This window comes from Cucurbitaria berberidis (genome assembly GCF_010015615.1).
Source record: "Cucurbitaria berberidis CBS 394.84 unplaced genomic scaffold K460scaffold_6, whole genome shotgun sequence".
Taxonomy (NCBI): domain Eukaryota; kingdom Fungi; phylum Ascomycota; class Dothideomycetes; order Pleosporales; family Cucurbitariaceae; genus Cucurbitaria; species Cucurbitaria berberidis.
In genome coordinates, this window is record NW_024468940.1 from 309756 (window position 1) to 337085 (window position 27330).

Sequence of the window (27330 nt, forward strand, 5' to 3'; positions counted from 1 at the left end):
GCCTTCTGCTCACTCGCTCGCTGCATCCAGATGTTAACAGCTGGAAGAGGTGCCTCTTGTAGTGGCTTGACCACCGCGGCCTTGCCTTTCTTGACCTTTTCAGAGGTCTTCTCTACCGGCTCGACTGATTTGTCAACAGAGGTAGAGGCTTGCGACTTGTTGTCCCAGGTCGATTCTGAGGACGTATTTGGTATCGAGGAGACATCGTCATCCTTGGTCACTGTTGATGAGGACGAGGCTCCAAGGTCCGGTGACGATACGCTGGCAGTGTCTACGGAGTGGGAGACTCTGCTCGCTGGTTTCGAAGAAGACCTCTGCGGTCGGGACTCGCGGGCTGGCGCGGGCTGCTCGGGCAGTGACTCGGTTTCAGCATCGTCCGCCCAGCTTCTTACTGAAGCAACCGAGACTGAGGTAGGCGCCGTAGCGGCCTCTTTAACCGCAGGGGCAGAGCCAGACGCTGGCTTGTTCGTGGTAGCTGGGGTTGCAATGCCTTTTGCGGCTTGCGCATAGGAAAACGTTGATGCCATAGCAGTGGTAGAATGTGCGTCCAGTGGAGTTTGGCTGAGAAGGCGAGATTTAGTGCTTGCTAGCCCCAGTGGGAGCGTTGCAATGAGCTGGCCAACACAGGTGCTGGTGCTGATATGTCCGGAGAGGTGTCTAATAACCTCCCCGCACGCAATGCCCTGAGCTGCCACCAAGCCTGATATTGGGGACTGGCGGATTTTTTTTTTGGTCTTCGCGCAGTAGCCCTACTACGTGCAGAGCGCGGGGTACTGGAGAGGAGTGGATGGTGGGGAGGGGGAACGAGTGCTCGGTACCACTGCTGGAGGACTGTGACGCCTTTGCGCACACAAAGGATCGAGTCGACTGCGTGGGTGAACACCGGGCTGTGAAAGGGCGTGCAGAGAAGCCAGAAGCTCTGTTCAGACTATGACAGAAGTGCAAGGCGAGAGGAGAGGGTAATATGCTTGGGAGCTCCAGGCGCGGGCGTGGGCAGGGTGCAAGTGTGCGGCGGGCACGGTGGTGGTGTGTATGCGGACTAACCTCTGGGACAAGTGTGAGTAGGCTGCTGGGCAGACTCGTGCGGCGAGCAAGCAGCGGACACGTAGGCGGTGCGTTGAAGAGGTCGGTTGGGCAGTGGGTGTTGAGCACGAGGAGGGTGCTGGGTACGGCGGGCTCCAGGCACACAAAAGCCGACGATGCAGGCGAGTCTCTGGTGCAGGCAAACAACGACGGGGGGCGACTGAGGCGGCGTCTCGAGGGTCGTAGGCGACGAGCTCAAGGCAGACCGAGGGCCAGAGTGGACAATATTGACCGTCGTGTGTGCGAAGGGTGCAAGCGTAGGTGGAGGGGAAGGGTCACTGTCAAGCGCGAATTTTTCTTTAGTTTAGAGGTGGTGGCTCCGACAGCCCGCTCCGGCAACTTCATCACACACACAACCTGCGCGCCCGAGGAAGAGGAACGTGCTGCAGAGTGTCTAATCCAAGACGTGCAGGCCTGCCGCCTAGCCTCTATGCTGTCTGCCCTCGCCGTCGCCCTGCTTCTCGTTGCAATGGCCCAATATCACTTGCTCCGACGCGCATCCGGCATGCCCTGATGACGTCTCGTGCACCCCTCGCTGGAATGGCTGCCTATACATACTACACACTACATACTACATACACCACCATAGCCACGACCTCTCTTGCAGCTCCAGAGCCCAACCACCCCTACTGCCCACGGCACCCGAACTCCCCCTACACATGGGCGCCTCGGTGAGGGCCGCTGTTGGCTCTTCCTCTGCCAGGTCGAAGCTTGCTTTCGCGACGGATCCCTGTGCCACGGCACAACGGAATCACGGCCCATTGACGTCCCGAATCTTGCCGAGTATATGGCCTACATAATTACTATCACCTGCCTGAATAACTGCGGATCCATCGCGTTGTGCCGCCGTGAGCTTTTGCGATGCCTGTGCTGGGCCATCATCTTACACCATACGTAAGCTCGCCGTGGCCAGTGGACCGTGAGCCGATGAGTGAGAAGCAGTAGCCCCCAATTTCGCCCAATTCCTCCTGCTTTTATATGATAGGTCTGCCTAGGTATGCACTGTGCAATCAAAAGCAGGCATAAATCTCGATTTCCCCCTAGTGACTCGACATGCACATAGTATGGCCTTTGCTGAACATCGTCACTTATTTGTTTGTTGCTCTCTCTCCTGAAGCAGCGACCCTGCAACGAGAAAGTAGATTCAAACCTGGAAGCAATCAGCTGCAGCATCAGCAAATCTCCTCGAATCAATTTTCCCCAAACAAAGTGTTTAAAAAAACTCCCGGCAAATGAACGCTTAGTCCGACGTTATCTCGTCCCGGCCCGCATGTCTCAGACAAGCCACGCTCCAAAAATAAACGTTCCTGGAACTGACAAATTGCTAAAAATTGCTTGGAACCCTAAAGCCGACGTCTCGATATTGAAGGTTCATGTGCCTGTACAATTGGAGTCGCCTCGAGGCCCAGTGTAGCGGTTGCTATTTAGCCAGGAATGCAATATCACAGATTGCTGCTGGATATTCAAGTACGTATACCGGGTGCGTGTGATCGCCCTAAGAGTTCTGTAGTCCTATTACACATCGTCGGCCCCAGACTTGCACGGAGGAATTACTGGAAGTGTCCATAGATACTCCTCTCCGCTTCATTTCCAAGCCTTACTGGCGCCGCGTCGTCGTTATCGGCTGAGCTCGCACTTCAACAACGATTCGTCATTATAGAACCTCTCAGCCAGCGGGAAGGCGATTGGACCTTAGGAAACTCTATCACGAGGAAATGGACCTAGACTACCTATCAACTCGAGACCTATGTCTTTGTGTCTCAACGCTTGTCCAAGAAGACAAGCCTTGGTATATGCGACCACTTTGTGTCCACTCTAAGAGAACGTTTCCAAATGTACCGTCTCATCAGATATTCATTCTCCATGCCGATTTCATTAACCTTTCAGACTAGAACATCACAACTACCTGCATTCACTCTGCCTAGTAGCAGGAGAGTCATTTGGGTAGGAGGAAGTCGACGCACATAGTGTCCAATTTAAACCGTCGCAAAGCAATAATAGTATTCTGGCTCGGTTCTACGATTGAAGAATCCGCGAAGTGTTTAGGACTCAAATTATCCGTAAGTCTCAAGCTAAACTAAAGTTGGTCGTGAATCCTGCTATGTGTCTCTCAATTTGTATGGTGGCCGGACATTGATAAACATCCTCATTACAACATACACCCGAGATGCCACAAGCCAAAACGAAAGCATCCCAGTCAACTAACACGCCTAGTTTGCATTAGTTGCAAGGCCAACAATCAGCTCTTCTCCATCATGAATGCGGCCGCTGTCACTCCAACTTCTCAATGGAACATTACCTTCCACCCGGGATCAAACTCTTCCAACGAACCCATCTTACGCCCTCGGTATCCGTCCACCTACCCATTGTCGTCGCTGTCTCCACCTTTCCATCTTGGCCCTAGCCTTCTCCTCACTATTTGCCCACCACCAGACACTCCACAACACCCTATCCCATACCTTCCAAAACCCGTCTCTGATGTTCCTCAGCCCGCTGCTACGCTGTTCATACAGCTCGAACGCTACCATGGCTCTCTCGGTAAAATATTGCCTCGCATGATCTTTTAGGTCGTAGGGTGCTTGGCTGAGCGCAGGCGCGGTGAGCCTGTTTTGCGACATATCGTCTTGTGTTTGGTGGAAGGACGAGCGGATGATGAGTGAGAGGTGAATGAGAGATGCTCGCTGGATCAAGCTCTTGTAGCGATTGTCGCAGAGGCCGAAGTGGTGTGGTAAGGCGAAGGCCCTTGACGGCCGGATCCAGTTCTCGGTCGAGACCGGCAGCGTCATTAGGGGATAGGGGGCTCTACGGGAAACCTTCGAGCGGACAATGAGGTCGATCAGGTCAGGTGGCTGCAGGTAGGTCTGACCGGCGGCAAGAAATAATTGCAACAGCCTGTTGGGAGATGTTAGTCTTGTTAATTGCTTTCTAGTAGCATGTGTCCCTAGCCATCTGGTGATGTATTGTCACTAGCCTGATTGCCATTTGGTAAAGACTAGGTTAGAATCGCGTTTCAACTGTACTCTGCATATACGTACCGGATACAGTGAGGGCTATCCTTCATGAAGTCCGAACAGAAAGTGAATGGCAGCTTTGAAGAATCTCGATCAGCGAGAAAGGTGCCGTACGATGGGAGCAAGTGGTGGTACATGAAAGTAAATATAGCGTGTTGATCCAACTCATCAAGTAAGCATGTGCTCTTTTGCTTCGCAATATTTTCCCTGCAGCCCTCCAATACCATAATCGGAATGTTGAAGCCACCTGGGTACGCGAAGTTGGTCAACACCCACCGGATCTCATTCAAGAGCCAGACACATACAACAGCCGAGTAGAATCGTGCTCGCTGGTCAGCATTAAACGTGGTATAAGACTTAGTCTCGGGTGTCTTCGAGTTACGTGCAGAGATATCGCCATCTCGAAACTCCTCTGCACGCCCGACGAGAGTGTGGAAAGATTGCATGATCTGGTCTGCGTCCGAGGTGCCATCTACTGCAAGGAAGTCGCTTTCGTTGAGCTGCCTCTCCAGCCATATATCTTCGAGGGTCCGTAATCCTTGATACCGAGCTAAGATCTCATACACCATTTCATCGGGCAGGCATTCTGAACATAAGCTGGACTCGCATGTAATTGGTACACTTGCCAACGCGAGAGCGTTTTCCCATTCGTTGAGCGTGTAACCAAGTGCATTCGTTCGGGTAACTGGAAGATGGCCCCCATTTTGTTCGAAATGATGCACAATCCTCGTGTGCAGGTTGAGCATTCTACAGAGCTGATAGTCGTATCGATGTTGGGGCGAATGCTGGACCACGGAACGCATGATCTCAACATAAACATTCTGTCGCTTAATGTTATGGTAGGTCGTTTTACAAGCTCGTCCAAAACAATGCACATCGTCAATACTGCCGAGGAAATGGTAGATCTGTTCCAGGAGCTCAGCTGGCAGGTCGGTCAGTACCGCCATCGTAATCTTTGTTGTCAAATCCCAGTGTACCACAGTTAGTGACAATAGCACAGGCGTACGTTGGAGTCAGTCTGTATGCGAGAATGCGAGAGAGCCGAAATTGCGTCCAACCGTCGACTCTGGAAGCCGGGTCGTGGGTATCTTCGGTTCAGTGTGTGGGCTGCAATGTGCTGACTGTGGGAAGACAAGTCGCTGTTTCGGATGCAGTGACAGATACCGTGGCAAAAAAGTGTCGGTATAACTCGTTCGTCATATATAATAGCTTGGAAAACCTCCTTTAGCGGACACCAAGCTGAGCCTCATTCTTCTGCCTAAGTCAGGCGGCGTCACTGGCGTTTGCTCTTGGAACGTAGCCAATTGCTGACGCCGCGTGTGGGTCAGTGATCACATCAATCCAAAGAACGGACGCCTCAGTAGCACAGGACAGTCCTCAGGGAATCATAGAATACCCATCTGACGTGCGGGGGAGATGAAGGGGGGTTCTCAAATGCTGATGTTGAGTTTTGACCACTCCGATTGGCTCCCCCACGCCGTCCGCATCTGATGTCTTGGCACTCTCCCTTCACCTCACTCCCGCATTGTCTCCGCAACGTTCAAACCCTCCCCACGTCATATCGCTCGTGCCGCCCGCAACTCACATTCCACCGCAACAATGTCCGACAGTACTTCGCAACCGCCCGATACCAACATGGAGGTAAACGAAGAGCTGGACCCTACCGTGGAAGATGAAATACAGCAAGACGCGACGCAGGCCGATGCGATGAACCTTGACGGCGCAAACGACGCAGAGCCCGCAGCAGTAAACGGAGTGTCAGATGCAACTGCCACGTTTGAGGCACGGATACCTGCGAAAAAGGATGCAACTCTAAGGGAGTTTCTAGGAAAGATGGATGAGTATGCGCCGATCGTAAGCTTCGCCCATCCATAAAACGAGACCATGACATTAACAGCGATGCTAGATACCAGACGCAGTCACGAACTACTACCTGACACGTGCCGGCCTCCCACCACCACCTCAGACCTCGCCTCACCTTGCCCGCCTCCTCGCGCTCGCGACACAGAAGTTCATCGCGGACATCGCAGCCGACGCATACCAGTTCTCCCGCATCCGGTCATCCAACAGTACGAGTAACAATCCTATAGGCGGTGCAGGTGGGCCCCCAGGAGCAGCCGCACCGGGTGGAGTGCAGGGTGGAAAGGACAGCGCCGCGAAGGCGAAGGACTACAATCTCGGTATCCAGCGGCCAGGATATGGCGGCGGTGGCCAAGGCGGTAGTCAAGGACGGACCGTCCTGACTATGGAGGACCTGGGTATGGCTGTGGGAGAGTATGGCGTTAACATCAAGCGCGGCGAGTTCTACCGGTAAAGGGGTTCGACGCGGTCTCAACGCACAGCAATGATCGTGCAAGAGGAGCTGACCAAATAGAAAAGCTGGCGCACTTGAGAATTTGCATTATAGGCGTTGGGTGGTCAGTATTATCACAGGCGCAAGACATTCATCAGGACATTGCGATATTCCACCCTATAACAGGGCTGATCGTATTTGTACAATAGTAGTACACAATGGGGGTTCTAGATAAACACCAATGATACCCAAACTCCCATTTGATGCAAATGCGACCCAGCCCTTATTTATTCTTCGTCTGCTTATAGGTGAATTGCTTCCGTGTTCTGCAAGATTACTTGTCAGTCTTGTTTCTTCGCCATTCAATACCAGATGCAGCAGTACAGGACTGTAAGTCGGGACGTACGGTGCAAATTCTCCAAGCTTATGTCCAACCATATCCTCAGTGATGGTGATGTCTAGGTAGTTCTTCCCGTTGTGTATCTGAAACTTCAGGCCGACAAAGTTTGGAAGAATCGTCGCAGAGCGTGCTTGCGTCTTGATTGGGGGTACTCTCGCGCCCGGTGCCGCTCGTACAATTGGGAGACTTGGAGCGATTAGATGATGCCGAATGGAGGGCTTGCGAGTATCAACTTACGGAACAATGTTGGGCCCTATGCGACAGATCAGCTCAATTCATCCACAACACTTGCATCCAGCTAAATCTACCTGGGATCACTTACCTTTCCAGACCGATCGAGCGCAGAGCGCCCTCGTGGGAAACATTGCAGCGTACGGCGTGAAAGATGAGGTCGGCGACCGTTTTCAGATTCTCCGCCATATCTCGATCACGTGATGACGTGGCTGCAGCTAATGGCTTGGCCTAGGCTGAAGCGCGTCGCGGGAGTGAACGTTTGCCCGTCAGTGGTACACCTGCAGTGGGATGGTTTATGCATAAAGAGGCCCCGGTGCCTGCAAACATTTCTTCAAGTTTGTTGAACACCTTAATTGCCGCCTCAGTCAAGCATTGATCAACCTTCCCACACAAACAGAGTGCCCATCATGCCGCCACGAGCACGCGGTCCGCAGCGAGGTATGCTGCAACCTCGATAGGATGATAGAGGCTCTAACACATGTATAGGAGCAGACACCATTCGCATACTCGTCGCCACAGACAGCCATGTCGGATACAACGAACGCGATGCGGAACGCAAGGACGATAGCTGGAAAACCTTCCACGAGGTTATGTGCCTAGCGAAAGAGCATGATGTGGACATGGTCTTGCATGCTGGTGACCTTTTTCACGAGAATAAGCCGTCGAGGAAGTCGATGTACCAGGTCATGCGGTCGTTGCGCATGAATTGTCTCGGAGAGAAGCCATGCGAGTTGGAAATGTTGAGCGATGCAAGCGAGAACTTTGGCGGAATCTTCGATCACGTCAACTACGAGGATGAAGACATCAACATCGCGATACCTGTATTTGCGATTCATGGAAATCATGACGATCCATCTGGCGAAGGTTCATACTCTCCGCTCGATTTGTTGCAGGCATCCGGTTTCGTCAATTACTTCGGGCGTACCCCAGAGGTGGACAAGATTGCGGTCAAGCCGGTACTCTTACAGAAAGGCGGAACGAAGCTTGCACTATACGGCCTGAGCAATGTTCGAGATGAGCGTCTTTTCCACACATGGCGAGACGGAAACGTCAAGTTCTTCCAACCAGGGACACGGAAGGACGAATGGTTCAACCTGATGAGCGTTCACCAGAACCATCATGCCCATACGCCGACTAGCTACCTTCCTGAGAACTTTCTACCAGACTTTATGGATCTAGTAGTATGGGGCCATGAGCACGAGTGCCTAATTGACCCTCGGTATAACCCTGAAATGGGATTCCACGTCATGCAACCTGGATCGTCAGTTGCTACGTCTCTCATGCCCGGAGAAGCGGTACCAAAGCACGTTTGTATCCTAAGCGTTACAGGCAAAGAGTTCACAAGCGAGAACATTCGCCTGAAAACGGTGCGGCCCTTCATCATGAAGGAAATTGTGCTGGCGGAAGAGAAGGAAATCAAGGATAAGGAAATTTGGCGGATTACGGATAACCGTGCAAAGATTACCCAATACCTGAATAAGGTCATCGAAAATCTGATAGAAGAAGCCAAGCGAGACTGGCTCGATCTCCAGGTTGATCGAGAAGAGGGGGATGACATTGAGGTTCCAAAGCCTCTTGTTCGCCTACGCGTTGAATACACAGCTCCTCAGCCGGGTGAGTTTCATTGCGAGAATCCTCAGCGCATCTCAAATCGCTTCATGGGCAAGGTCGCAAATGTCAATGATGTGGTGCAATTCCACCGAAAGAAGAAACCAGTGAATCGTAAGTCCCGTCGTTCCGTCGACGTTGATCTGTCTCTAATATCATTGCAGGAGCTCTGAAGAACAACGCCGAAATGCCGGATGAGCAAGTGCTGGCCGACTTGTCGATCGATTCTGTGAAGGTGGATAAGCTAGTCAAGGAGTTCCTCACCGCACAGACTTTGACGATTTTGCCACAAAACTCATTCGGAGACGCTGTAACCCAATTCGTAGACAAGGATGACAAACACGCCATGGAGACGTTCGTCAGCGATAGTCTGACCAGCCAGCTGAAGCACTTGATGGATGCCAACGACGTCGACGAGGCTAAGATAATAGATGAGATGGATCAGTACCGATCAAAACTAGAGGATTTGTTCGCCTCTGGACAGCTCAAGAAGACTCGCAAAGCGAAGATCAAACCTAAGCCAAGTGGCTGGGATAGCGATTTCGATGGTCCTTGGGCTGAGCAGCCTGCTGCTCTGGTTCGTTCTGACAATGAAGGAGAGAAGGATGATGGCGAAAGCCTAGGTTCTATACCAACGAAGAAGCCTGCTGCACGTGGTCGTGGTAAAGCAGCTGGTACCACCCGTCAACCGGCTGCAGCCACCAAAAAAACCGCTCCAGCGGCCAAAGGCGGTCGCGGAAAGAAGAAGGTGATTGAGGAAGAGGAGGATGACGACGATGAGGACGGCGACATAGTCATGATCAGCGATGATGATGACGAGAGCGCAGAAGATCTTTTCGTTGGAGCGAAAAAGAAGGCTCCCGCAAAAAAGACTACTGCGAAAGCACCAGCAGCACGAGCAAAGTCACCAGTGAAGAAGGCAGCTACCACGCGAGCAAAGGCGCCAGCTATGTCCAAACAATCGACCTTGAATTTCTCACAAACAACTACGCCGCGCAGTCAGCCCACGCGAGCCGTACCATCGCGCGGAAGGAAGGTTATTGAGCCTGTAAGTGATAATCTAGTGCTATAACATGATACTGCTTGCTAATGATGACTACAGAGCGACGATGAGATCTCCGATGATGATGAGGCCGCGTTTGACCCGCCGACTACTCGAAGCACGCGCAGGAAGTAGGCAGTGCCAGCCATCTCAATTAGCGTTGCAACTACGAGTAACTGGAGTGTTCAGAGAAGCACCATAGAGCGGTAATGTGATAACACGAATATGGCGTCATGGATTATGTATATGGCATGCATAGCGAAGGCGTCTAGAAGGTGCCTAAAACGATGTATGACTGGGTTTCTCGGGATCTAAGTGAGATGTAACTAGCACCGGACTTACAAAACCACCACCGGAAAGTACAGTAGGTGTCCATGTTTCATAGTTGAGTCTACAATTCTGCTAGGTCCCAGCTTTTCCTGCCTGCATCTGCTGTTGCTTCGTCGAAGTCCGCGTGCAGTGGCTCATGAATCAGCGCTACAGCTCTTTCCTTGTGTTGAATCTCGATGGCCATGACGACTCATCGCTTCTCTATTATTTGGAGCCCACGATGTGCTTCCTCTGTCCTTCTCCGCTTCGGCAGTTCACACCGTCTCCCCTTCCTAGATCTGAGGCCGTGCATCACTCTTGGGGAGGTGCAGCGAAGATGGAGGCTATAACTATCTACCAAGCAGCTTCTTCCGTCCCTCTCATACACACACTCATTTGTCTCCATCTTCTTGTTCCGCCCCGTCTTCTTTCGCATTGCTGCTCGGCTTTTTGGATAGCCGTCGCCCGCTTGTTGTTCACTTCGCACCTCCCATCGACCAGCTTTGGGGTACGTTAACTGTTGTTGGTCCCTTAGCTTTCACGATGACGAGCTATGCTTCACTGTTTACAAGATATGCAACGATACTGGTTCTAGCTGACGATTCAGGATATTCGCATCACACCATCTCAACTCTCGCTGTTTGTCTAGTCCGCTGTTCGATTGGCCTCTGATACCGACGCTTGATCGAAACGACGGCTCGTTGCCTACGCTGCCTACTTGGGGTGACGGACCACCCGCGATGTCTCTCGCATACAAGGTCGAGGAGCTGCTCGCACTCCGCGACTCGGTCTCGGAATCAGCTGTATCGATTGACAGATTCGCCAGCGAGGATGTGATCAAAGGTCAGTGTTCGACCTCTCACCTTTCACCTTTCACTTCACTTACCCTACAACTTTGATGAATCAGCATACTCGCCTCTTGACCCACTCATCTCTCTTCGTTCTTTCATAGCAATCCCAGTAATACTAACCGCTTCACCACATAGAACACGTTCTTCGCCCTTCCGCATCGGCATCCGCAAATTTGGCTAGTAGATCTTCCAATAGAAGTCTACGACCCTCCGACGTGCCGGCGTTTGCTCCCGCCGCATCCCAAAAGAGGCCATCGCCTTCCCCTTCGGTCAAGCGTGGCAAGGCTGAGAAGCTTCTCAAAGAACACGGCAGTCCACCGGGCATGCGAGTAACTGCAGGTGGTCGAATTGTACCCAGCGATCTCGCGCCATTAGGCACCTCCCGCTTTGGTGACAACACCTACAAGCCGCAAGCTTTGCGTGTCGCTCCGGGCAACGTCATGTCCGCGCAACCCAATTCCAACATCAACAACACTGCTCGAATTGAGGTCGTTGGCGGTCAACCCGTTGTCTTCGTCGGCGACAGGATGTTTGCGCTTCCCGCCGTCAATACACCCAATTCCGCGATGCCCTCGGGTGGTGCATCAGCAATGGAACAACCGACGGCAAAACACGCTTCGGACCCAACTCTTCTGATAAGTCATGGAGCCCTCTCTGGTGCAGCCTTTGGCCCACCGCGTGCCAACACTCAGACACCATTCGCAGGCTTGGATCTCCCAACCCTCAAAGCCCAGCAGGCACTCAAAAAGCAGGAGCTCCGAACCGTGGAGCAGACCGAAGTGCTGCAAGCCAATCACCAGGGCGAGGCATGGCGGGCAAGCATGATCGAAAAGAAGCGGTGCTTGATTGTCGAACTCGATGCGCTCCGAAAGCAGATTACGGCCCTCGAAACCGACGTTACTACCTCTGTTCAGCCGAACTCATTCGGTCCAATTGGTACAGTCGCAGGTTCAGCACCGGTGTCTTCGCCCTTCCCTCCGTTCCAGCAGCCACTTACTCAGGGCATGTACGCCTTCCCTGCCGCAAATCCATACGCGCCTATGGCAATGTACCAGCCGCCGTTTGGTGTGTTCCCTGGGTTTCCCACCACAGAACCGACGCCTTTTGTTCCAACTCCGACGACCGCCCCTCATTCCCCAGGATCAGGGAGCCGTCGATCTCATGCCGTCCAGATCAAGCCGCCTCACATAGAGACCAAGAAGCAAGCCATATCTGCTTTGGATCCAAAGAGTCCCACCTACGAACCAGCGTTCAAGTCGAACTCTGTTCATGATGTTGCTCCACCCACACCTTCGCCGCCGAAGCGGTCACCATGGCGTGTGGAACAGACGTCAAAGCCGGACAAGCACGAACGTCGAACCCTATCCCAGAAGTATAGCCTGTCAAGCATCGATACAACAGACTTCTTTCCTACGAACACACATGAACACTCATCTACCCGAGTCGCCCCGCAGTCCAACGAAGCCGAACCGCCCTCCAACGAGAATACGGCTATCCCGTCTACACCAGAGAAGCATTGGCCTGCCAGTCCGTGGAATGAGGTTCATTCAGGTCGTTCGAAGAACAACGAACCGGTGTCCAAAATTACTTCATGGCCTGAGACTTTCGGTAAACAGCCTTCTCTTTCGTCTTTGCTGCAAGGGGCAGCGCGCCAACCCCCCGCTGCTACCTTCGAGCAAGGTCCTGCCATGGGTGCCAAAGCCTCGAATTCAGCCTCGAGTAAGAGTGGCTTTCTGCGAACAGACTCGAACCAACGCACTAGCGCGGAAGAGAAGTGGCCTTTCTCCAGCAAGGCCGTGACGCATGTCCCATCTACGTACCAAGAGGGCTACCAGGCCGGCTACGACCATGTTGGTATTCCCGACAGCCCCGAAGTTCTGCAAGGGTATATACAGGGTCTCCTGCACTTCCTGTCGGATGAATCTAAGAAGTGCCAAGCTGAGTCTTCTGCTCGCGATGTGTACGCACGAGGCATGGACTCTCACACTCCTTCGCTCCGGGGCCTCGTTGCTGGGTCTATGCCTCACGATTCCGCGGTCAGCATGACGTTTGGTCGCAATATTACCCAAAGAGGAAGCCAGGAAAACATCCGGATGGCGAATGGCAACCCGACGGCAAATAACCGTCGGGCTCCTGTGTACAGTCCACGCGAAGGTTCTAAGGATGCCCCAGTTTCGTATATGCTCTGCAACGAAGCTATGCATGACCCACGCCAGCGCAATGCCTCGAGCATGGGGGAGTTTCTCAACCCCGCTGGGATGTTCCAAGACAGATTCGCGTCTGAGCAACGGCTCGTTGCAGTTCCATGTACCGAGAATGACATGGGCATGAGGATGCAGGACAAAGGTAATCCATCCCCCACAGACTCTTTCTCGGGCGGTGGAGCCTCACGACAGACTTTTGGACACCAACTCCAGAACCGTGGCTATTCCACTCCATTGTCCATGCAGCGCTTCTACCCGACTCCCAAAGAGATGGGGTCTAGCGGGTTCCGAGCAGACAACGCGCCCGCTATCCGGGTCTTCGCTGACCATCGCTTGTCAGGACTGGATGGTGCTATGGATGATCTGGCAGAGATGACCAACGATACGCATATCGAGGACAGTCATTCTTCCACGGGCAATCGGTCTACCGAGGCTCCTATCCCAGTGGAGACGGAGGAAGTCACGGCTTCCTGCTTCAAGCCATCAAGCAGCAAAGGCAAGCAGAAGGCTACGGCTGGTGGAGGTGACACGACAGTATCTTCGCCCCTCAAGCCACCGAGTTCGCCAAAGAAGTCCGGGGAGCACTCCCCTGCCAAAGCAAAGCTTGAACAGGTGACCAACAAGTTTAGACGTGTCAAGAAAGACGACCCTCGCGCCATGTCGCCCGAGGACCGAGTGAAGCGATCGGAGAAGTGGCGACAGCGCTTCCATCAACTCAAGCAGACGGAGATGAAGGAAATCGAGGCGCACCGTAGGAACACTGGGACCTGATCATGGACATGGTTTGGTATGACGTTTTTTTCGTCGGCCATGTCGGGACGACTCGTTGGATAGACCAGTCGACCTTTTCAACCTCGCCTATCTCAACATGCTCTTCTGGCTTTTTTCCCCTCTCGCTGTCTCATTGACGTCGTCGGTTCTGTTTCTGGCGAAGACGACGTTTACCAGGTATAGGATTATATGGACATGTTTCTTGGCAATGTCGTCTGGGCCAGGGCATGGAGATTATCGCTTTACAGCCTAACAGCAACATGATACAACGAGTCTACAAGCAGCTGTCTTCGGGTTCTTTTCTCTTTTTCACGACATATCTTTGAGTAGGGGTGGATTGGCGGAAAGGACAAGGAGGGTGCGTTGTCAAGGCGAGGACGGGATCTTGTCTCCTTTCAGTCGGCATGTTACTCACGTCTTTAATAATGGTATAATTAGAGTAGTCGACAGCATCTCTAAAGGTTTACATAGCAATAAGACGCAATTGTCATGCAAGCACTGTTGGTCTGATCTTGTTGCCGTTGTATGTTGTCGGCAAAGGCGATGTGGATACGCCTTGCCTAACTCGTGACTTCTAGAAGGCGGGGCGCAGAAGAAGGTGCGGATGATGCTTCGCTGGCATAGCACAGCCTAGGAGGAAGAGCAAAGATGTGGATAGGACATGATGGGACGATATGGCTACTACAGACGTCTGGATGGGATGGAGATTGCGTGCTGCCATGACGCCGGGCTCGTCGTGGTGGTGCTGATAAATCGAGCCTGGTGGCACTGTGGGGAAGACGCCAGAGGGCCATTTCAGGGTGCAAAGCATATCATCAGCCGTTAAGTGAATAAACCCCGAGGATTGCGCGTTGCTTGGAAATAGGCCGCACGGGCACAGGCGCAGGCACAGGCACAGGCACAGGCAGAGTGAATGGATGCTTGGTCAACTGCGGACTGCGGACTGCGGAGGGTTGGTTTGCCTTTACCGCGTCGTCGGTCTCTCTTGCACGGGCAGCGCCTCTCTCGCTCGCGGCTTCCCTAGACAGGGATTCTGGCATTCTAGCGTCGGTCCTACGAGTCGACCACCTTCCTACCTCTCTCTCTCTCTCTTCCGCTCCCTCTTCTTCCTCCTCCCTCCCTGTCCTCGTCCTCTCCATCCCAGCTGAGCAGTGTAGAGATTCACTGCTAGCATCGCCACACCGCATTCCTCCCTCCCCACCGCCTGCGCCGCCCGCCCGCCCAAGGCGACATTCTTTCACGCCGCACCCACGACTCGCCGCAGCACCTGGACACCGACATCGACATCGACATACACATCCACATGCCCAGACCGGCCATGGCCCACTGACCCACCACGCCTCAACCGTCAGCCTCCCTGCTCCATCGCCTTCGACACGCGTCGTGACGAAGCTCTGCTCGCCGCCGGCAGCTACATTGTGCAACCGCTATGACGCAGCTCTTCAGCTCCTCGACCTCGAGCCACTCCACCATGACGGAGAAGCGCACCTTCTCGGGCGTCCCGCTCTCGGCCAACAAGGCCGTCAACGGAAAGGACAGCCAGGTCTCACAGCGCATCAAGAACTTCTTCCGCATAAACAGCAACGGCGATACCCGCAAGCACTCAGATGAGTCCAACGCGACTGCCCCTGCATCCAAGAACGAAAAGTCCAGTTTCCGCCAGTCGAGGTTCCTTCCTCACATCTCCCGCAATCGCTCGCACACCGTCGCGAGTGAGGGCAACCCGTTGGACGACTCCGCCTCGCCTACCGCCAATGCCAATCCATACTTTGTCCACCAAGGACCCCCCGCCCTCCGCCATCACAATGAGGGTAGCGTTCCTCCGTCTCCCCCCGACACGCCATCAATACCGACAATAAAGACAGATGCCGCAAGTGGTGCGAATGACCAGGCTACAGCAGCCGGTAAGGAGGAACTGGCGAGGAAACTGCGAAGAGTAGCTTCTGCGCCCAATGCTCAGGGACTGTTTTCATCCGGAAAGTCAACTGAACGACCACAGACTGCCGAACTTGGCAAGCAGCCGGTGTTGCATCACCCGAACTCGTCGACATTGAGCATGGTGGAGACCAACGTGCCCGACCCAACCCATCTCATACCCGTCGAGACCGGCCAGCCACTCCCTACACCAGGCCAGATCCGCCAGTCTGTAGCTTTCCGGAGAACATACAGCTCCAATTCCATCAAGGTCCGCAATGTCGAGGTGGGGCCAGGAAGTTTCGACAAGATCAAGCTGATCGGAAAGGGCGATGTTGGAAAGGTGTACTTGGTGCGAGAGAAGAAATCGAGCAGGCTGTATGCTATGAAGGGTATAAACTGCCGGTCCTCTTGTAGAGAATTATGCTAATAATTTCCAGTGCTGAGCAAGAAGGAGATGATCAAACGAAACAAGATCAAGCGAGCCCTGGCTGAGCAGGAGATTTTGGCAACCAGCAACCATCCTTTTATTGTTACTCTATACCACTCCTTCCAGTCGGAAGATCACCTCTACCTATGTATGGAGTATTGTAGTGGTGGCGAGTTCTTCCGCGCTCTACAAACACGACCGAACAAGTGCGTAGACGAAGATGCAGCGCGCTTCTACGCGGCTGAAGTCACGGCTGCATTGGAGTACCTGCATTTGATGGGCTTCATCTACCGAGACTTGAAGCCAGAGAGTACGTCTTGAACTATATTTGCAGAGTGGAGATGCTAACTACTGCAGACATTCTGTTACATCAGTCTGGACACATTATGTTATCAGACTTTGATCTGTCAAAGCAGTCTGACCCGGGGGGTCGCCCAACAATGATCATAAGCGGTCGCAACGGTACCTCCTCAAGCAACCTGCCGACGATCGACACCAAGTCATGCATAAATAACTTTAGGACGAATTCATTTGTAGGCACAGAAGAGTACATCGCGCCAGAGGTCATCAAAGGCTGCGGACATACCAGTGCAGTCGATTGGTGGACTCTTGGAATCTTGATCTACGAGATGCTGTACGGAACAACCCCATTCAAGGGCAAGAATCGTAACGCAACCTTTGCCAACATCCTCCGCGATGAGGTGCCGTTTCCGGACGGCTCTGGTGCGCCAGCAGTGTCCAAGTACGTTGCAGCCATTACATCGCACAAACCCAATGCTAACAAGTTCGTAGCCTCTGCAAGTCTATCGTCCGTAAGCTCCTGATCAAAGATGAAACCCGTCGACTTGGCTCGCGCGCCGGTGCCTCGGACATCAAGACGGCGCCCTTTTTCCGTACCACGCAATGGGCATTACTACGTCACATGAAGCCACCCATCGTCCCACACCAGGGCCAGGGTGTAGAAACGCCCAATTTTCGAAATGTCAAGGAAAGCCAGAGTGTAGACATTGGAGCCGCCAGGGTCAAGGGTGTGCCTCTCGATTCTGGTCTGGCCACTCCAATGGGCGAGCTTGTAGACCCATTTGAGGAGTTCAACAGCGTTACCCTCCACCACGACGGGGACGATCAACAGCAATAACAACAACGATCAGCCGCACCTTGCACTCTTGCAAACGAAGTCGCATCGATAGGATCGGTGCGATTAGCATCTCTTAGGCTCATGGTTCTTACAAAAGCGTGAATCATGGCTGTTTCTACTTTTCATCATGGGAGGCGTTCATATGCGTTACTCCTACCTCCACTCATTTGCTGCGGTCAATAGATTTGGGAACCTTTTCACGGCAGCGGCGTTTATGGGAATCATACTTCGTTTCTACGAGTTCGCCGAGTCAGCAGAGGCATTGAAGCGATTGTAAAATTCTTTTCGGCGTTAGTATTTTTGTTTTGACAGCATCTTCAGGGGTTGGAGTCGACGACATGTGGTACAAGGGCAGTGGCACGTGGGCGGTACGGCGAGGTATATGTCGAAGGACGAGGAGGTGTCATTAGGTTGTGGGAGATGATGAGAAAGACACCATGTGAATATATGATAGTCCAAGATATCTTGTGTATTCGCTCGAACGTGATCCAAGATGACTTGAATCGTTCAATATCAGACGCACGGGCCAGTTTAAGACGCGTCTTCCCCGCGACCACTAATTCGCAGCGCTGAATCTGAGCAATAACGTGACGAGACCACCCACAACCAGATATCAGTTTTCAATCAACGTCTATCAATCTTAGTCTCACTCTACCCCGTACCATTGCATTCATGAACAATCAGGTCTACCTTCACAACTCGCACACACCCAACAGTACCCATCCACCCGACCACACCGCATAACACATGCGCACACAATCAAACCATACCCAATCGCCACGACCTCCGACCTCAGCATAGAGCAAAATTTCAGAGACCGAAAGAGAAGAGAAAACATGGCGTCAGAAACACCAGATCAAACCCCGCCCTCGACCTCGCAAACGACAGGCGGCGCAGAGCAAGGCGACGAAAGCTTGACCCCACTTGAACAAGAGGTCCTGGACGAGTATGCGCGGTTACTAGGGAACCTGAATACCGTACGTGTCTTTCCCTTTTAAAAGTAGGAAGAGAATGACGGACGCCTCCACCACCCCATTACTCCCCAAGCAAGCGCACCTGTTACACACGGCACTAACAAGAATGAACGTAGATGTCCACGCTCCTCCTCGCCCTCTCGAACAAGCCCAGCGCCGCCATCCTCGACGGTCTGCGCGGCCTCGAGCGCAAAACAAGTCTGGTCTTCACTCTGCTGAAAGCAAGTGTGTACAGTATCGTGCTGAACCAGCAGATTACTGATGGGGCGGGTGGTGAGCTGAATCCGGACGAGGTCGAGACGTGGCGGAGGGAGAAGGACGAGGCTGAGCGGCGGCGGAGGGAGATGGATGGATAAAGATAGGAGTATATGGATAAGGATGGCGAGAGGGAGTTGCTGTGCATGCATGCATGTGGATAAAGTGGATATGATACCCCAAGGATAATGAGATGAGAGTCAATACGATGGTTGGATAGGCGAATGCGAAGTGATTATGTGAAGGTTGTTGTATGATACAAGGTCTACAATGCCACACGCCCGCCCAATGCTATGCATATAGTACAACATACACATTTCACAGCTCCCATCACTCATGCTTCACAGTATATATCATACACTTTCCATGGTCCCGCTGCTTCTTGGACAACTACATCTCCTAATGTATAGATCCTCCATAGTACACCTTCCGCACATCAACCAGCTTCTTGCCCCTCGCCCTGGCAATCTCATCCGGCAGCTTCTGGTTCGTGAGCGCCTCCCACGTCGCCTTGATGACGTTCATCTTATTTCTTGAACGGGGAGTTTTGGCGGACAGGTCCTGCAGGCCGGCGGCGCGCGCGAGTTCAAAGATCAGATGTTGGACGCGGAGCCCGAACCCTAGTCGACGTTAGTCAAGATTGTTCAGAGAGATAAGATAGTGTGGGAAAAGGTGAATCTTACCTGGTGGGCGTGAGAACAGCTGCACCTTGGTAGCCCCCACCTTCTTCTCTAAATCGCCAAACGTGGTTCTGTTCTCGTAACGCGGAACTGGTCGCATATTTCGGATAGCCGACATGACGCTCTGCTTTCGCCCTTCTTCCGGCTCTACACTCTTGCCCTCCCCTACACCAAGTAATCCATCCTGATTTCCCGCAATGGTCAAAAAGTATAGACTCCTAATCTTGCCCATTCTTGTCTGATTCGTGACGCTGTGGGTTACTAGCGTCTTGACACGGACGGTACGCAGTTTCTGCTTGTCCCAGCCCAGGTACTGCAACAGGCGTTTTTGACGCGGGTCTTCTTCCTCTTCGGTGGAAAGGCGGCGGGTTTGGCGCGCCATGCGGTTTTCGACTCGGGGGAGATCTGGGGCGACAATGGAGTGACGCGGGTCAGCTAATGCCTCGAGGGCCGCGGGGTTCGAAGAAGTGTACGTTGCGCGTGGGTCGAGTGCGGCTTGAGACAGCGCCGCTTCCATGGCGTCCTGCAGTTTCTGCTCATCCACTGGATCCAATTGCCCCTCTGGTAAACCTTCAGGATACATTTTGGCGAGGTTCTCGGTTGCGATGCGGGATATTGCTTCGTCGCGCTCTACATCGTTTGCAAGCCGGAACGTCTTTTTCCCAGGGATGTCGTCCGGCCCCAGTTTCTCGGGGTGGTCGGTTACAGGGTCGACTTGTGCGAGGTCATCCTCGTAGTTGAGAAGCCATGGGTCTGTTCGTCGCTGGCCCTGTGTGAGGACATCTCGTGCGTCGATTGTGGACTCGGCAGCTTTGATGGCGGCAATCTGCGAGGGGGTGTATTTCTTCTCGAGGAGGGTTATCTCGGCGGTGTCGAACTTGGGGTATTCGGCCTCTGCAGCTTGATTGAGAAGCTTGAGGTCATCGGCCTTTATCGACGGGTAGTGGGGCCTCTTTTTGCGCGCTGGTCGTGGAGCTGATGCGTGGAAGGAGCGTTGCGGACATGGCTTGGGGAGCGCAGTCGACGTGGCCTTGGAGAAAAGACATCGTGCGGGGCGGCAGACGCTCATGATGCCTTCTTTCTGTCCGATAAAGGCCAGTTGGGCGCACAGAAGGGCTAATGGACGTAGGAGCCGCTGCGTGTCTTGCACCCGAACCCTCCTCCACAACTTTGGAAGTGAAGTTCGCGAGTTCCACTTATGACTAAGCCGCATATTCGTGCAGCAACCAATCGCCGCCTTGCCCAACTGAGTTACTAACATGGCTTTTTCGACCTTTTTCGACGTCTGAATTTCTGCACATGTTTTCGCGTGCCTTTACTCGACCGCTCCGGACGTTGTTAGCCAGCAGTCTGAAGATCAAAATTGCCAAGTACAGCATGGCTTCCGCAGCAAACAATGTTGCGCCTATCGAGAGCAATGGCGCGAAAAGATATGCCGAAACACCATTACGAACCGAGGAAGGGTCACGGGGAAACTACAGGTTCAAGAACAAAAGGATGAAGAATGGGCATGCCGAGACTAGTAAGATATTGAAAACGAACGGGACCAATGAGGAGATTTTGCTGGAAGATGTTACTGCTCTCCTCAAGAAAGTCAGCCTAGAAAGAGAAGGGAAAGAGAATTCATCTACGCTGCCTGAACGGCTATCAGAGATCGAGGTCACTATTCAACAAATCTCGTCCACCGGGGACGGTCTCGGACTCCAAAATGGCTCGGACTCAGACCAAGTCTACGTGGTTCCATTCACAGCACCCGGAGACACTGTAACCGCAAAAATTTTCAAACACTTCGAGAGGGAAAAATACTCCATGGCCGACATTGTCAAAGTCATTACGCCCTCACCACACCGTGATTCATCACTAGTAAAATGCCGTTACTTTGCCAGCTGCTCAGGTTGCCAGTTCCAGATGCTGCCCTATGATTACCAACTGCAACATAAGAAGTCCATAGTCGAGAAGGCGTACAAGAACTTCTCCAACCTGCCACCAGAGCTCATACCTGCCATTGGGGACACCATCGGCTCACCGCTGCAATATGGATATAGAACAAAACTCACCCCGCACTTTGACGGCCCGCCAGATGCGAGGAGGAGCGACGGCCGCAACGGTATCAAACGTAGCTTCAAGGAGCTACCTCCAATCGGCTTCATGAAAAAGGGTACCCGCATCACCATTGACATTGAAGATTGCCCCATTGGCACAGACGCTGTGCGAAACGGCAACAAGCGCGAGCGGAAACGTGTCGCTGATAACCTTGACAAATACCACAAAGGAGCGACTTTACTGCTGCGAGAGAGCACCGAACGCACTTTGAAGGAAGAGTATGATGCCTCAGCAGAGAAAGATCCCGATGCAGTTGTCGAGGACACAGGCGTACACCTACACAGGAAGATCTGCGTGACGGATCCAAACGCGAAGACGACAGAATACATCGGCGACTTCCAGTTTGTCAATCCCGCAGGCTCGTTCTTCCAGAACAACAACTCCATCCTCCCCGACTTCACACAATACATTCGAGAGCACATACTCCCCTCAACCCCCGATCACAAAATCACCCACCTCATCGACGCATACTCCGGCTCTGGTCTCTTCACCATAACTCTCTCCGCACTATTCAAAAGCTCGTTGGGAATCGACATAAGTTCAAGTAGTATCCAGTCCGCAACTACAAACGCCGCACTCAACAACCTCCCCGAGTCGTCAACACGCTTCATCGCTGCAGACGCCGCCCGGCTTTTTGCTTCCATATCGTCTCCCGCCGACGAAACGGTCGTCATGATTGATCCGCCCCGGAAAGGCTGTGACGAGTCCTTCCTCCGCCAACTCGTGCAATACGGGCCTGCGCGCGTGGTGTACGTGAGTTGCAACGTGCACACGCAGGCGCGTGATATTGGCGTGCTGGTGGGTGGTATGACGGGCGTTGATGGTGGCTTTGGAACGGGAGAAGGATGCTATGAGATTGAGAGTTTGAGGGGATTCGATTTCTTCCCGCAGACTGGGCATGTTGAGGGTGTTGCGGTGCTTAAGCGAAAAAGTGCTGGGGCGAAAACCGAGGAACAGCAGGGTGCGACCAAAAATGATCATGTCTGAGTTCCCTTTGATGAGAGTTGCTGAACCCTGCTGTGTACGATAGTTATTAGAATCAACGCATGTGCAAGTGCACGAAATTAAGTGATTGATTGTCTTTACTCATTTAATTTTGTGCAACAATCTCATGCTCGCTCATAGACCGTCCATCATCCCATCATCCAAACTTCGTCTCCACGCGTGTCCTCCGCTCATGTGCTTCCTGGGCCACCCAGCAGCGCGAACCTCCGAACAATGCTGGGACCAATCTCGTCGTACTCCGCCTTGGTGTGGCAGTAGCTCTTGAATTCTGGAGTCTGACCAAGCAAGCTGCCTCCGAACCACGGTCCATGTCTTTGCCTCTTGTGCGATATAACCTGAACATCTAGGCCGCCGCTCTTTGCCCCTCCACTCCTGGCTTCTGACGCCTTGATGCGGGCATCTACTAGGTGTCTGATGTCACGCTGCAGGCGGCGACCAAAGTCCTTGTATAACGTTGAGCCACCCGACAGCACGATGTTCTTGTACAACCCTCTGCGCACATCGATGGGCGAGGTTTGGATGACATTGTCGACGATGGTAGGTAGCGGGGTTAGGAAATCTGACGAGTAGATTTCTGGGTTGAAGAAAATTTCGGGTGCAAGGAAGCGTTCGTAACCGACGTCGACTGTCGTAGTCTTGCCATTCGCGTAGTTGACGGTGTGTTGCTTGAAGCGATCGTCTGATTCGCGATCGAAGCGTGCAAATTCCTTGACGATATCTGGACACACGTAGCAGTACTCCTCCTTGATACGCTCAGCGGTCTGTAAAGACGAATCAGGCTCGCCACGCTCTCGGAGAAGGGATTGTACGAAATTGGTGATATCGCGACCGGCGATGGGGACACTCTTAATCGACGAGCCAATAACGTAACCTTCGGCGACGGGGATAACGTGGGTAACACCTGCTCCAGAGTCGATAACAGTACCGGTGAGAGATCGATCTTGGACTTTGGAGCTTGTCCATGATGCAGCCAGTGCAAGAACAGCTTGCACAGCGATGTATAGACCCGCGACGTTGAAGGACTCGAACATGATCTCGGCGGTGGCCTCACGGTTTTCAGGGGGGTTTAGCGGCTGTCCTACGTTAGCCGTGTATCTCGACGGTTATCTTGGGGCATACCGGTTCAGTGAGGAGGAAATGATGATCCTCTGGTTCCACCCTCAGGTATTTGAATATCGAATTGGACCAGAAGCGCTCCATAAGATCCTATCAAGCATTAGCAAATCCTGTCTTCCACTTGATTGACACCTTCATACCCAGTTGTCTATTTGACCGTGCCTGATCGGGTAGTTGATGCCATAGCCCGTGCCTGCCGCTGCAGCAAGGGCCTCGTCACCGATGAAGAAGTCCAGGTCTTCAGTACCCCGCTTCCCAGACAGATGGCTGCTCGGTCCAGCACCGCCGGTCAAAAAAGAGGGCTTGTTCGCGATAGCTGGTCGGCCGGAGCCGGAGCCGCCGCTGCCGCCTGTTGGGCCTTTCGTAGCTATCGCTGTGGGGAAGACGAAGGAGGGGGAGTCGTTGCCGGCGAAGCCTAGACACTCATCATTAGAGCTAGTTGGATTACAGGCGGATACTGCCATGCATACCAAGTTTCGAGTATCCCGTACCGCTGCATGCCAACGTTAGTGCTCAATTGCTATGGGGGGAGGGTCCGTAGGTAGCTGGGAGCTTACTTGTCCATGACAACGGCAGGGGTTTGGGACGCCATCTTTGCTACTGCTTGCGAGCCTAGTCGAATACAAGAAGCAGCTCGGGTGTACCCGTGAGCGGATGTACGTAGGCGCGAGTTGTTGAGGGAGAGAGTAGTGGGATGGCGGAGGTTTGGTGGATGTAGGCTGCTCTCGAATCAGGCACCGCCCCGCTCCGCCCTTGGCAGCGGAAATGAGAACAAATGGCGGGGCAAGTTGGTGATGCTGCTCCAGCTCACCGCCGGGTCCTAGACAGCAGTGCAGATGTCAACAAACTTGTTCCTTCCTCTTTATATCGGCGTGCCTGCTATACGGGGACGACCTGAAGACCTGTGCCATTCTTAGTTTTCGTCATGCACATGGCTTAGGCAGGTGTCGAGGCAGGAGCATCCGACATGGCCGTCCTCACTTAGCTCTCCATCTCTCACATACTGACACCAACCCTATAGCGCTCGCCGTGCTCTTCTCCCACTCTCATTGTTCACACCGCCATAGGACACCCGATCCTCTTCATTCATTTGTCATTTTTCCTCTCTCTCTCTCTCTCTCTCTCACATTTCCTCAGTCCGCCCCAGCTTTCCTCCGAATTCACCTGCTTTCTCGATTCCGCTTCAACTATCTCAATCACCCATGGACTCCTAAACACGCCCTTGAGACCCCCGTTTACTCATCACCCTCTATCGCCTCTTCTCAGCCACATAGAGGTCCCACTCCTAGCGGCCAAAGGCTCCCCGTGCCCGCAGCGCATCTATTCTGCCAGCTGAGGTGAGGCTTGCCAATAACGACAGTCTACTCCACCTACACCTAGCATCTACAATAGGACGCTCATCTTGTGGTAAGCTGGATAATTTCGGTCTGCGTTTCCGCGACCTTCGCCGACGCCTCTCCACACCCAAAGGCATGTCGGCTTCTCATCGCCATTATGCGACGACAGATGGTGCATATCCAATCGAGTCACACATACGCAAGGCAACAAGTAGCCCACCTAACGATGACGTGTGCTGTATATACGTCCACGCGGGTGCCGGATACCACAGTCATCAAAACGAGCAGATACATCTCGCAGCGTGTAATGAGTAAGTATCTTGTCGATGTCGCCTGTCAGGTCCCATAAAGTCAATTCTGCTAATCAATTACAGCGCCGCACAACTAGCTATGTTGATCTTGAAGAACGGGGGATCGGCGCTGGACGCAGTAGAGGCTGCCGTCAAAACGCTCGAAGACAGGGAGATCACAAACGCCGGATACGGAAGCAACCTGGCTATGGACGGCGTTGTTGAATGTGACGCCTCTGTTGTTGACCACTTCGGTCGCAGCGGGGCTGTTGGTGCCGTAGCTCGTATGTTCTGCATTGGTAGATAACATACCGTCACTAACCAGTTTGCTCAGAAATTAAGAACCCTATCTCGTTAGCGCGAATGATTCACGACCATACCATGAGCTCACTCACATTACGCCGTGTCCCACCGAACCTTTTGGTTGCTCAAGGTGCAACTGAGTTTGCGGCGGAGATGGGCATGCCGATCCTACCACATGATGCACTTATATCGCCAGCTGCAAAAGAGCGATGGATCCGATGGCGCGCTGACCTAAAGTCTGCTGAGCGCAAGGCCAAGAAGGCTGGTAGTCATCCTTCGTGCTGGCAGATACAAAATAACATCACACCAGAGGATGAGGCAGCGCAGCAGGGTATGCGCGAACAGCATACACAGAATCTGTTGCGAGGATATCCATCTCTAATCTCCTCCTCGCCAGAGCCCTCCAACGAACAACTCTACTACTTGACGGATGTTACCTCGAGTACCCCTTCTGATCCCTCACTGCCTCTATTTTCTGACCGATCCTCGGGCACTCGGCTCAGCGATGATCGGATCCCCACGCCAGATACATCCAACCAGTCCCCGATACCTGAAGACTTTCGCCCTCACACGGTCGCCGAGTCCTCTCGCAATGCTTTTATCAACAGCACACAGAAGGTGCCAACCATGAGTCAGTATCGAGACCACCGAGTCCCTCGAGACGGCACATTCAATCGCATTGCGGAAGAAGCACACCGCGATCCAGCACATGCTGCGTCCGTGCGCAAGTCTTACGGCGATGGGTCTAGTGAAGAGTCAGACTCTACTTCCAGCGCGAAAACGATGAAAGCAGGCTTCGTCGACGCACCGTCTGATTTTAATCTCGGTAGTCCTTTGCCGGAGATACAGACCCAAAAGATCTTCGAGGCACCCTCACCGCGTGTGTCTACGCCATCGAATTTTGCCAAGACAGCGCCGAGGCCTGCTGGCCCATTCCCACTTCAGTCCGAGAAAGAGGACCACATCACTGACACAGTTGGCGCAATTGCGGTAGACAGCTGGGGCAACATCGCTTGCGGTGCTTCGTCGGGAGGTATTGGCATGAAATATAGAGGACGAGTTGGACCGGCAGCTCTTGTAGGCGTTGGTGCTGCAGTCATCCCTGTCGACCCAGATGATCCAGAACAGACTTGTGTTGCAACTGTTACAAGCGGAACAGGCGAGCACATGGCAACCACGATGGCCGCCACTGTATGCGCCGAGCGCCTCTATCAGAGCGTGAAGAAGAGCAGGGGCGGAGAGTACGTGGAGGTGACAGAGGACGAAGCGCTTAGATCGATGATTGAGAATGAGTTCATGGGTAGGTAGGCAATGCCTTGTTTTCTAAGCACAGTACGTCTAACATCAATCAAGGCCATCCAAGCGTAAAGCACAGCAACTCAGTCGGCGCCATCGGCATCCTAGGCGTCAAAAAGATGCGTGCTGGTATGCTCCTCTACTACGGACACAACACAGATTCGTTCGCTATGGCTTCCATGTCTTCGGACGAAGACAGGCCTGCCTGCTCGATGTCGCGCAGTAATGGCAGTGGTCAGATTGCACAGGGTGGCCGCATGATGACAATGAGACGACACAAGAAGACAAAGTCGACGCCGCACCGATGATCTATTGAAATTGTTTTCAGAATGCGGCTCTTCCCCAGGTCTTGAAAGCCACCAACTTCACGGGGCCCCCTCCTCCAACCTAGATCCTACCTACCTCAATCCTGCACGGGCTACTGAACAACTGTACAATAGGGTCATCATTAGCGAGCTTCTATCTGGTTTATTTTCTGCTTCCCTTTCATGTACGTGTATGTGCATAGCGAGTGTTCACGGTAGTTTTATACCCTTTCTATGGTTGCGTCTCGGCCCTCGACTGTACAGTAGCTTCTTTGCTTTTCTAAGTTAATGAACGAGCGGCATGAGATATACAAATCTACGAAATTAGCACAAAAGATCTTCAAGGTACCCAGGAGCAGTCGAGTAGAAGATGAAGGG

The 27330-nt window shown here is 53.1% G+C and overlaps 11 protein-coding genes across 11 annotated transcripts; 7 read left to right on the plus strand and 4 right to left on the minus strand.

Annotated features, from left to right (window-relative positions):
- The first annotated feature begins 745 nt into the window (after positions 1 to 745).
- Positions 746 to 1736, plus strand: K460DRAFT_191295 (uncharacterized protein). Its single transcript, XM_040927122.1, has one exon. The coding sequence runs from the start codon at positions 965 to 967 to the stop codon at positions 1595 to 1597; it is 633 nt and encodes a 210-aa protein (XP_040783278.1). The 5' UTR covers positions 746 to 964; the 3' UTR covers positions 1598 to 1736.
- Positions 1737 to 3092: 1356 nt separating this feature from the next.
- K460DRAFT_370681 (uncharacterized protein) lies at positions 3093 to 5500 on the minus strand. Its single transcript, XM_040934210.1, has 2 exons — positions 4119 to 5500; positions 3093 to 3975 (listed from the first exon to the last, which is right to left on the minus strand). Exons 1-2 carry the CDS (start codon positions 5039 to 5041, stop codon positions 3420 to 3422), a joined length of 1479 nt encoding a protein of 492 aa, XP_040783279.1. The 5' UTR covers positions 5042 to 5500; the 3' UTR covers positions 3093 to 3419.
- Positions 5501 to 5693: 193 nt separating this feature from the next.
- On the plus strand, positions 5694 to 6408 carry K460DRAFT_410131 (transcription initiation factor IID, TAF10 subunit; the record flags this gene model as incomplete). Its single annotated transcript, XM_040937338.1, has 2 exons — positions 5694 to 5948; positions 6001 to 6408. The coding sequence occupies 2 exons, from the start codon at positions 5694 to 5696 to the stop codon at positions 6406 to 6408; spliced, it is 663 nt and encodes a 220-aa protein (XP_040783280.1).
- A 262-nt stretch (positions 6409 to 6670) lies between these two features.
- Positions 6671 to 7152, minus strand: K460DRAFT_294496 (ribosomal protein S19/S15; the record flags this gene model as incomplete). The annotated part of the gene is made up of 4 exons (XM_040929492.1): positions 6671 to 6713; positions 6794 to 6973; positions 7025 to 7040; positions 7110 to 7152. 4 exons carry the CDS (start codon positions 7150 to 7152, stop codon positions 6671 to 6673), a joined length of 282 nt encoding a protein of 93 aa, XP_040783281.1.
- Positions 7153 to 7274: 122 nt separating this feature from the next.
- On the plus strand, positions 7275 to 14224 carry K460DRAFT_398657 (uncharacterized protein). Its single transcript, XM_040936210.1, has 6 exons — positions 7275 to 7459; positions 7508 to 8743; positions 8794 to 9677; positions 9732 to 9802; positions 10630 to 10823; positions 10967 to 14224. Exons 1-6 carry the CDS (start codon positions 7429 to 7431, stop codon positions 13804 to 13806), a joined length of 5256 nt encoding a protein of 1751 aa, XP_040783282.1. The 5' UTR covers positions 7275 to 7428; the 3' UTR covers positions 13807 to 14224.
- Positions 14225 to 15277: 1053 nt separating this feature from the next.
- On the plus strand, positions 15278 to 17288 carry K460DRAFT_295763 (serine/threonine-protein kinase ppk14; the record flags this gene model as incomplete). Its single annotated transcript, XM_040929584.1, has 4 exons — positions 15278 to 16112; positions 16161 to 16460; positions 16508 to 16892; positions 16943 to 17288. The coding sequence occupies 4 exons, from the start codon at positions 15278 to 15280 to the stop codon at positions 17286 to 17288; spliced, it is 1866 nt and encodes a 621-aa protein (XP_040783283.1).
- An 836-nt stretch (positions 17289 to 18124) lies between these two features.
- Positions 18125 to 18618, plus strand: K460DRAFT_410136 (uncharacterized protein; the record flags this gene model as incomplete). The annotated part of the gene is made up of 2 exons (XM_040937339.1): positions 18125 to 18265; positions 18379 to 18618. 2 exons carry the CDS (start codon positions 18125 to 18127, stop codon positions 18616 to 18618), a joined length of 381 nt encoding a protein of 126 aa, XP_040783284.1.
- Positions 18619 to 18916: 298 nt separating this feature from the next.
- On the minus strand, positions 18917 to 20266 carry K460DRAFT_380519 (uncharacterized protein; the record flags this gene model as incomplete). The annotated part of the gene is made up of 2 exons (XM_040935268.1): positions 18917 to 19137; positions 19201 to 20266. 2 exons carry the CDS (start codon positions 20264 to 20266, stop codon positions 18917 to 18919), a joined length of 1287 nt encoding a protein of 428 aa, XP_040783285.1.
- A 308-nt stretch (positions 20267 to 20574) lies between these two features.
- On the plus strand, positions 20575 to 22287 carry K460DRAFT_295122 (S-adenosyl-L-methionine-dependent methyltransferase; the record flags this gene model as incomplete). The annotated part of the gene is made up of 1 exon (XM_040929536.1): positions 20575 to 22287. One exon carries the CDS (start codon positions 20575 to 20577, stop codon positions 22285 to 22287), a length of 1713 nt encoding a protein of 570 aa, XP_040783286.1.
- A 188-nt stretch (positions 22288 to 22475) lies between these two features.
- Positions 22476 to 24013, minus strand: K460DRAFT_380522 (Actin/actin-like protein; the record flags this gene model as incomplete). Its single annotated transcript, XM_040935269.1, has 5 exons — positions 22476 to 23378; positions 23425 to 23511; positions 23562 to 23836; positions 23892 to 23914; positions 23979 to 24013. 5 exons carry the CDS (start codon positions 24011 to 24013, stop codon positions 22476 to 22478), a joined length of 1323 nt encoding a protein of 440 aa, XP_040783287.1.
- Positions 24014 to 24893: 880 nt separating this feature from the next.
- K460DRAFT_295868 (N-terminal nucleophile aminohydrolase) lies at positions 24894 to 26955 on the plus strand (the record flags this gene model as incomplete). The annotated part of the gene is made up of 4 exons (XM_040929592.1): positions 24894 to 25069; positions 25133 to 25332; positions 25383 to 26651; positions 26705 to 26955. 4 exons carry the CDS (start codon positions 24894 to 24896, stop codon positions 26953 to 26955), a joined length of 1896 nt encoding a protein of 631 aa, XP_040783288.1.
- Positions 26956 to 27330: the final 375 nt, after the last annotated feature.

Coding starts and splice junctions, on each gene's coding strand:
- K460DRAFT_191295 (XM_040927122.1), top strand. CDS start 965: ATGCTTGGGAGCTCCAGGCGCGGGCGTGGGCAGGGTGCAAGTGTGCGG.
- K460DRAFT_398657 (XM_040936210.1), top strand. CDS start 7,429: ATGCCGCCACGAGCACGCGGTCCGCAGCGAG. Junction 7,460..7,507: donor AGCACGCGGTCCGCAGCGAG/GTATGCTGCAAC, acceptor ACACATGTATAG/GAGCAGACACCATTCGCATA. Junction 10,824..10,966: donor CAGCGAGGATGTGATCAAAG/GTCAGTGTTCGA, acceptor TTCACCACATAG/AACACGTTCTTCGCCCTTCC.
- K460DRAFT_370681 (XM_040934210.1), bottom strand. CDS start 5,041: ATGGCGGTACTGACCGACCTGCCAGCTGAGCTCCTGGAACAGATCTAC. Junction 3,976..4,118: donor GATAGCCCTCACTGTATCCG/GTACGTATATGC, acceptor ATCTCCCAACAG/GCTGTTGCAATTATTTCTTG.